Source organism: Pinus tabuliformis, chromosome Q (genome assembly GCF_031772625.1).
Source record: "Pinus tabuliformis cultivar Carrire ecotype Pingquan chromosome Q, CPIR1, whole genome shotgun sequence".
NCBI lineage: Eukaryota > Viridiplantae > Streptophyta > Pinopsida > Pinales > Pinaceae > Pinus > Pinus tabuliformis.
In genome coordinates this window covers 17987491-17996145 of record NC_142296.1, presented here as the reverse complement: position 1 = coordinate 17996145, position 8655 = coordinate 17987491, and the positions used below count along the sequence as shown (strand labels likewise).

General features: G+C 41.4%; 1 protein-coding gene across 2 annotated transcripts in view; it reads left to right on the top strand.

Annotated features, from left to right (window-relative positions):
• Positions 1-418: 418 nt before the first annotated feature.
• The window catches only part of LOC149218056 (Plasma-membrane choline transporter family protein), a 97380-nt gene continuing 89143 nt past the window's right edge, over positions 419-8655 (top strand). The window contains exon 1 of one of the 2 annotated variants that reach the window (XM_089383766.1): positions 419-2096. In XM_089383766.1, coding sequence (XP_089239892.1) covers positions 979-2096 — 1118 coding nt within the window. In that variant the 5' untranslated portion in view covers positions 419-978. The remainder of the gene's footprint in view (positions 2097-8655) is intronic. The other variant, XM_089383767.1, reaches the window with a different exon arrangement.

Below are 8655 nucleotides of genomic sequence, written 5' to 3'. Positions count from 1 at the left end.
TTATTAGGTTTTTGAAATATATCGAAATCTGTAATCAATATAAAGATGGTCATTATAAACAAGTGATGGATATTACATTCTCTTCAATACTCTCACTGTGATAAGATGACTTTTAATTAAAAATTATAATTTGGACAATAATGTTATATATATTTTTTTTTTGAGAATTTGGCCATACTCACATAAAAAAACATATAATTTAGCTTTCAAAATTTTCTTTTTTTACCTTTAGTTCATGAAGCTTTCAAAATTTTCTTTTTTTACCTTCAGTTCATGTTTTTATAATTCTGGTAGATGTAGTATATTACATATTGAAATAACAATTGATATTGCTAGTGTTTTTGTCATGGTATATTTTACTTTCCACAATAATACTTTCCCATTTATAATTTCATTCAGGTCTCCACATAATATTACTATACCTTGCTTGCCGGATAGAACAAGCAAAGCCCTCTCAAAGACCAGTTCGTGAGAGTTCGTCGTCTCGTTGCAACATTGTTGAGTGTATGAGAGAAATGTCAATGGTTTTTGGTATCGACTCTTTACATTGATATCCATGCAAAACTATTTAGTCGAGGTACCTGGGAAAAGTCACATGCATAACCATTTATTCGAAGTAGCAGCTCCATTTTTATTAATGCTCTGTCAATGAAAAGGAGGACTTCAGTTTTTGTTGTCAATTCTTATAAAACGCGCAGATGCCGCCGGGTGTTTTTGTCATACGTGTTGCAGGCAGCTTCAGCGATCGCCGCTGGGTGTTTTTGTCATACGTGTTGCGGGCAGCTTCAGCGATCTATCTCAGTGGCAGGCTTACAACAAACCTAATTCAAACAGAACTTGAGAACATGCTGAGTTCAATTCCCTATACTCACAGAAGTCATTATTGAAAAATACACATCCATATTTGAGATGAGACGTGATAGAACTTCATATTGTGAATGAAAAAACCAAGAAGAGTGTGATTCATACTCAGGTACTATGGGGAGTAACGTAGGAGGAGGTTCATTGGATTCTTATATTGAATCTTCAGAGCCTCTGCTGAATAAATCTGGCCTGCCAGAGACGGAAATATCTTCTTCTCAGCAGGAAGACTACCATCCAATCAGATATAACAGCGGCCGCAGGTATTTCCGGGACATACCCTTTCTAATCGTATTTGTCATTTTGGTATTGGCGACCTTTGCGTTTGGAATATTTTCAATTGTCCACCGCAACAGAAATTACGGAAATGTTTCCTCTTATGTCTATGATACAAATTCCAGCACTTGTACAAAATCTTCACTCAGTGTTAACATAAGGGATCAAGGATTAGGTTTTGATGGAGCATATGAACATTTGGGTTATCACCCAATTCGTGTAATACAATTGGAATATTACCCAAATCTTGTAGTGCCTGGGAGCAGCAAGCATCTTTTGAAGGACATGGTTTGGACACTTGTAATAACACTGATTCTGAGTATCCCCTTCTTATTTGGTCTTCTCTGGCTCCTTAGGCATTACACAAAACAGCTAGTGTATTCCTGTCTCCCCTTCTTTGTTCTCATTCCTGTTTTCATTAATGTCTTCTGGTTCGTGGCTTGCACTATGAGTAAGGATTGCAGGGATGAAATAAGCCTGGCACTGAGGATTTTCATTCTTCTTTTTATTTTTGTACTATGCGGGATAATTGTCTGGATCATTATTATAAACTGGCACCGTATAGAACTCACAATCAGAATCATAGGCACAGCTTCAGAAGGCCTTGCGAGAAACATTAGACTGATGCTGGTTTTGCCTAGCTTAATAGCTGGTCTCTTTGTCTACTATATACCCATCATAGTCTTTTTGGTGTTTGCACGCCTAAATGGCAGGATCATACCTAATCCCAAAGTTGAAGAATCTGGGTATGCGTGTGGAGGAAGCACTGGTGTGGAGTGTTGCTTATGGAAAGAGGACGGATGGGTTCCGGCGTACTATGCATTAGCTATCATCACAATGTTATGGTCTCTGACAACGATGATAGAAGCTCAGGTGTACATTATTAGTGGTACTATTTCACAGTGGTACTTTTGCAAGGCTGACTCTTCTCCACCTCGAAGTATCAGGAATTCTATCAGGTACACATCACTTGGGTTTCTTCCTTGGCTGGTTGTATTTATGCCTAATACTACTTGTGCTTTGGTGAGTCCGACAATAATCAATTTTCAATCAGTTTACATCAGTCGTTTAAGGATAATCCGTGCTTGGATCTGTGAATGACATTAGAAAAAAGACAATTATCAAATCTTGTCATATATGATTTCTGCAACATTACACTTGGTGTCTTTGTTGTCAATCTTGGTTTTTTTTCCCTAAAAGGTCCTTGGTATGATTGCTATAATCAATCCTCATGTTAAAATGCCTTTCTCGTGATCACACTGCATCTATTTGTCCCATAAGAAGTTTGACTGCTATGACATTTGACTTTGCCCCCCTCCACGACTGTTGTCCTTTTTTGATCTCTCAAGAATTCTTAAAAATTATTGTGGCTATTTGAAACTTGGTACCTGCTCGGCAACTATCTTAACCCGCACAGCATGTTCTATTAACCTCCACTTATTCTTCTAGTTATAGATGCAAGAGAATAGACTAAGATGATTTATGAGGGCTTGCCAAGTTACTTTATCAATAGTATTGTGAACAACATGTGCAAATAGATAGGTTGCAATTGCCAAGGTATGAAGTTTGAACCTCTTGAGGTGGCCACAGTACATACCTTATGTCTAGGTACGTGATAGTTTGCAGTGCTATTTCCATAGCTTTATAGTATCAATGGAATATTTACTGTTAGAGTTTTACCTTGTTGCTTGATAACTGTTTCCCCTTTCTCATGGCGCAGTAGTGACAGCAGGCCCATACCTCAAGATGTGAGCACAACTTTGATGATTAATGCTAGGCACAATAATAGTTGTTTTGGGAGGAAAGCTGTTGTTATATATGGGTGAATTAGGAGGGCGTGTGCATACATACATGTGCCAATCTCTAGTTCAGAGTCACTGCAGGCTTGGTTTTAGTTCAGTTCAGACTCAGTTCAGTTCTGCACGCATTTCCATAATTAGCTAGGGTGCACATGCTTGAGGGGCCTTTTCTAGTTGTAGAGGGCACAGATCTCAAGGAGGGCATGTGTGCAGGCTTCAGCTCATCCTTCAGTTGAGGCACTCTTCACTTCGCAATCTTATGCATGAAAGGGGGCTGCAGTACATGATCTGATTAAGGTTAGGGTTGGACACAATCAGGGTGATTTTTGCATGTACCCAAATTCATTGTATTTTCCCCCTTCTTTCTATTCTATGAAGGAGATGTAGGGCATACCACTTTGTTGGTTAGCATATTTGTGTTTTGAATTATAACAGTGTTATTCTCTTCTTGTAGTAAATAGAAGATATTGCAGTATTGAGAGTTTTGTATTGTGCATTTTGCTTTCCATATTTCCGGAGATATGTGTTTGTAGATTCTATCCAGTGATTGTTGTTTTGATTGAGGTTTTAGTTTTTAAGATACCCATGTTTAAGTTAATTTTGTTTGGAATTTCTTGGAACAGTTCCCAGTGCAAATTCAAAAATTTAACCTCAACCTTGAAGTTTATGTAATGTCCTAGGGAATTTTTTGCCTTTAGGGCTCTTATTTCGACTAGTTTTTTTTTCCAAATAAATCAGAAAAAATTACACAACAGTAGTGCACGTTCATTCATCCATTTAACAGAAGGTATCATTGAATAGCATAGAGATTTCCAACAGCAATAAATATCTCCAACACAATAAGCTAGGGCTGACTGCCCAATGAACATTCAACCAATAATTCACCAATAGTACTTACTACTGTCACTATGCAATAGACCAATACTCGCACTAGAACTATTCAATTCTGTGATTTAATACTAATCTATAACTCACTGATTATCTATTACTGCGTTTTACTGGTCAACTGACAGGGAGGGTTTGTGACAACCCCTCTCTTCTGACTTCCTCCTGCGGTTGGGGTAAACTCGTTAACATTGGCTGTGCTGGCTCTGTTAGTGCAGGCCGCTGGTTCTGAAGACTGTTGGAGGCTTTGCTGCCCAATTCTGTGTCTATGGAGGCTTCTTCCCCTATCTTCTGACTTGCTCCTGCGGTTGGGGTAAACTCATTAACATTGGCTTTGCTGGCTCTGTTAGTGCAGGCCACTGGTTCTGACAACTGTTGGAGGCTTTGCTGCCCAATTCTGCGTCTAGGGAGGCTTCTTCAAGGTCATGTACAAGCCCAGATAGATGAAGGAGTATTTGCTCCCTCAGCAAGGAGTTTAGTGTCTATGTCGCAGCCCTAATAGCCTGAGGGAGTATCGCAGACCACAGATAAAGCCTTAAAGGGCTGCCGCTGCTTCAGAACTTGACGTTGACTTTAGAGTGTTGAATTTTCCATACACCCTAGGTCTGGTCTATGGCTAGACTAGCACACAAACACACTAGGAATGTTCAACCAAAACAACTTTGCAGAGTGGAAATTTAAATGCAGTGAATCAATAAAATACACAGATTTATATATGGTCCAAAACACTTCTTATTAGTCCATCAACAAGAAATTCATAGGGCTCCTGTACGAGGGGTCATGGCCCTTTACACCCTGATACAAGACTAGTATACAATAGTATACAACTAGGGCTTGAGGGCAGCTCCTTTTGACCTTCAATCTGCCCAAAACAGCAAAGAACAAATGCTTGACTTGCTGTAGGTGTCCTTGTCCTTGACGTACGTGGCTGTCCTTTGCCTTCAACATCACAGTTTTAAAACTAGGCCAGTCTGACTCGGAATCGGCTTGGTTGACTGAGCCATACTCTTGCCCAGATCGACTAGGTCAATTATCTGGTTCAACAGCCGGTCCATTACTGAGCCGACCGAGTTGGTCACCAATTCAGCCGGTTTGGTAATGGACTGGCCGGACAGACCGAGCCCGACTTAAACCGGTCAATCTTGGCGGCGGGAAAAAAGGTGGACTGGGTGGACTTGAAATCGTTTTTTGTTTTGTTTAAACTATTTCCTAGCCCTTTTACCCTTCTCCCATGCCTATAAAGGTGACCCAACCCCCTCATATTTCCTCACAACTATCTCATTGCATTTATGTGAGCATTTGTGAGGAGTTTGTGAGCAGTTGGAGTTGGTTTTTGGAGCAGCATTGAGGAGGTTCTTGGGCAATCTTTGGAGCAACATTGAGGAGTTGGTTTTTGGAGCAGCATTGGTTATGTGTTTTTGTTCTAATCTCTATATATTACATGTATTGGACAGTGCACTCGGTGCCATTTTGATATAATAGATATATTCATGAGCATGCTTTGATCAAGTGTTGTCTTCTCTCTATTATTCTAATGCTTTGAGTTTGGAAACATGAATGAAAATCTTTAAAAATATGATTTTTCATTAAAATTAAATATTTAATGTACTTTTTACAAAGACCGAGTCATTGGAATCAACTAGTTCGAGTCGATATCGAGTCGGAGTTGACCTTCGGAAGTCCGAGTCCGAGTTTTAAAACATTGTTTCACATAGAGATTTGGCTTCTTTCTAATCTCTGTCATACACAACTGCTCACAATGATTTTTGTCCTTTAAAGTCACTGTATAGCCAGCCTTCAAACACTTTTGTTCAACCCTTCCTTTGATGAACATACTTCAAGATCACCAACTCAACAACCCTTCCTTCATAGAATGCCACCTTTGCTAGCCTCTTTCTCAGGTTGAGACATCTCAACCTATCTTCCTCAAGTGTCTGAGGCCTCTTGACTTGTTTTCCTCTTCCCGCAGCCTGTTCTAAGTTTCTGTTTAGCACCTTGAGGCCCTTTTGGCCTACTTGTAACAGATTCTAGGGCTTCGGCTCCCCCTGGTCTGTTAGTTTTTGTAGCATTGGATGTGTTCTAGCCTTGAAATTTTGTTGAGAGGCTAGAATGCATGAGATCGCCAAAACCCAGAAATCGTTTTTGGAAATTCCGCCTAAAAATGACTTAATTAGATTATTAGTCAGTTTTTAAAATATTTTCTAAGTTTAGACTATAGGGAATATGACTAATTAATCAGAGTTAATTAAGTTATGGTGTGAATGTTCTAGAAACTCATATGGATCAACTTCAAGTTAATCCTAGCCATCGATTAAGATCTAATCTTGGTTGTTGAAGTCTCAACAAAGGATTATAAGAAGAAGTCGATGGGGCTTGGAGAAATAACTTGGAGAGTTCGATTTCATGAGAAGACGATTTCCAGAGTAGCAACAGTTAGTTGCTGGAGAGAGAGCTAGTGAAATCAAAGCAGTGAGGGAGGGGCAGGGACAGTGAAGTCAGAAGAAGGATTCCAGATCTGGTGAGTGCATTTACACAGAGGCAGAAGAGCCACAGTGAGGCTGACGCTGGGGCAGCGCAGTAGCCTTTAGAGGAAATTTCGTATCTGTTGGGGAAAGCCGAGTTTCAGTGCCAGAAGCTAGACAGAGGAGCCGAAGGCCAGGAGAGACATTTTCCCAGACAACAGTTCGAGGAGAAGCTGGTTCGAGCTGAGTGCAAAAGTGACTGCGCTAGGGTGGCGCAGTAGTTGTGTAAAGCCAGTTTGGACGGCTCAACTTCAGTTGAGGTCAGTGCCTGGATTAGCTTGTGGAGTGAGGAAATTCCTCACTAGATTTTTCTTGCCAGTATTTCTCTGTAGGATTGTCAGTTTCGGCATACAGTTGTACTTAGATTATTTCATTGCTGTTTAATATTAAAACCCTCGGCTGCTGCATCGGTTTTCCCAAGTTGGGTTTTTCCGGGGACATTGTTCCAAAAATAACTATGTAAATTTATGTGTGTGTGCTAGCATTTCTTCCAATGTTTATTTCTGCAATTTTTTATTTGTGTAGGTTGCAGTGTGAGTTATTCAGTATTTGCTGTAGGAAACAATGAACCAATTGCTAATTTAAAATAACAATTAGGAGAATAATTTCCAGTTGCTGCAATAGGATTCGGGTTTCCGGATTTCACATGGTATCAAAGGGCAGATGATTAGCCGGAGAGTTCAGTAGCGAAGGAAGAGGGAGTTTTGCTGTTCATTGAGGGGCAGCAAATCGAAACCCCAGAGGCAGTGCAGTCACCTTGGCCAACAACTCGAATTTCTTGAGGAGAATCAATTTTTCGGAGAGGGATAGAAAATTCGATCTCTCTAGATCGAGGGATTCCGGAGGTAGAGGGAGCAACCAATATTTTTCGCAGAGCAAATCTCTAGCTGGACGTAGTAGTTTTGTAGCAGTTTGCTAGAGTAGAACTAGCATTGGGTGGAAGAAGAGCACACACTGAGGGAAAATTTTCCTTAGGGAACTTCTAGTCTCAAGAAGTTCGATTTCCCTTGCAGATCAACAGTCGTTGTGTGCAAAGTTTCTCACTCCAGAAGGGAGTGCGAATAGCTAAGCAACAGCTGAGCAAAAGGGAAGAGGAGATTTTTCGGCATTGTTTGAGATGGCCACTGTTGGGCTTCGTGATTAGGACAGGTTGGATGGAGCTTCCAACTATGTCATTTGGAAGGCAAGGATGTCCTTCCTTCTGGATGAATATGGCTTGAAGCCATTCATAGATGCAGTGGTAGCTATCCCCATGGATGCAGATCAGCTGAAGGAGTACAGAAAGGAGATGTTGCGGGTGAAGAGGTTGATCCTTGATGGTGTTCGAGATCACATTGTTTCACACATAGCTAGCAAAGGGACTGCTAGAGCAATGTACCAGGGCACTTCTGAGCAGCGAAAGATGTACTTAGAGGAGAAGCTGAGATGCACCTGGATGCAGAAGGGGGAAGGCATAGACCCCTTCCTCACCAGGATTCAGGAGGTCTGAGATTAGTTGTTAGGTGTTGGAGCAATGCCTCAACCTATAGAGCTTGTGAAATTGGCACTCAACAGTGTCTCTGAGGACTGGTAGTTATTTGTCTAAAGCATATTGGGCAGAGACAAGTTACCAGAGTGGGACAAAATGTGGGTTGACTTGGAGCAGGAGGAATCCCCTCTTCTAAAGAGCTCCATCAGTGGCAACAATAGCAGACAAAAGTGGGCGAGAAGGAGGAGAAGTGTCCCTCGCATCGAAGGGTCCCAATCAGGGACAGGGGGAGCAACGAAATAAGAAGAAGGCCCTGTCAAAGGTCAAGTGCTTTAGATGCGGTGAGCTCGGTCACTATAGTACCTAGTGTCCTCTCAGAAAGAAGGACAAGGAGGAGAAGTAGGACCAACAAGCAGCATCAACAAAGATCGATAGGATGTCCTCCAGGCTGGAGGAAGACTTTGTGATGTTCGTTGACATGCCCCTAGGAGTGAAATGGGGTGATTTGGTGTTGTAGCCCCATAGTGCTACAGATGGGCAGGATTCTTGAGGAGGTCCACCTCTTGAATCAGTAACTTGCTATGGGAGCCCACAATATTTAATAGTAGGATGGATCAGTGATAGTAGATGCAGTCAGGTGCCAGAGTGACAGATGCAGAGTCTAGTTGCAGTTAGATGTCGAGGAGCGCAGTGCAGAGTTGGCAGCAGTGCAAGTGGCACAGTGTAGAGTCAGCAGCAGCGCAAATGCCTCAGTGACAACGCGGATAGTAACAACAGTTAGGACTCGGGTGACAGATGCATCATACTGATCACAGTTGATTCAGTATTTAGGATACTTTTCAGT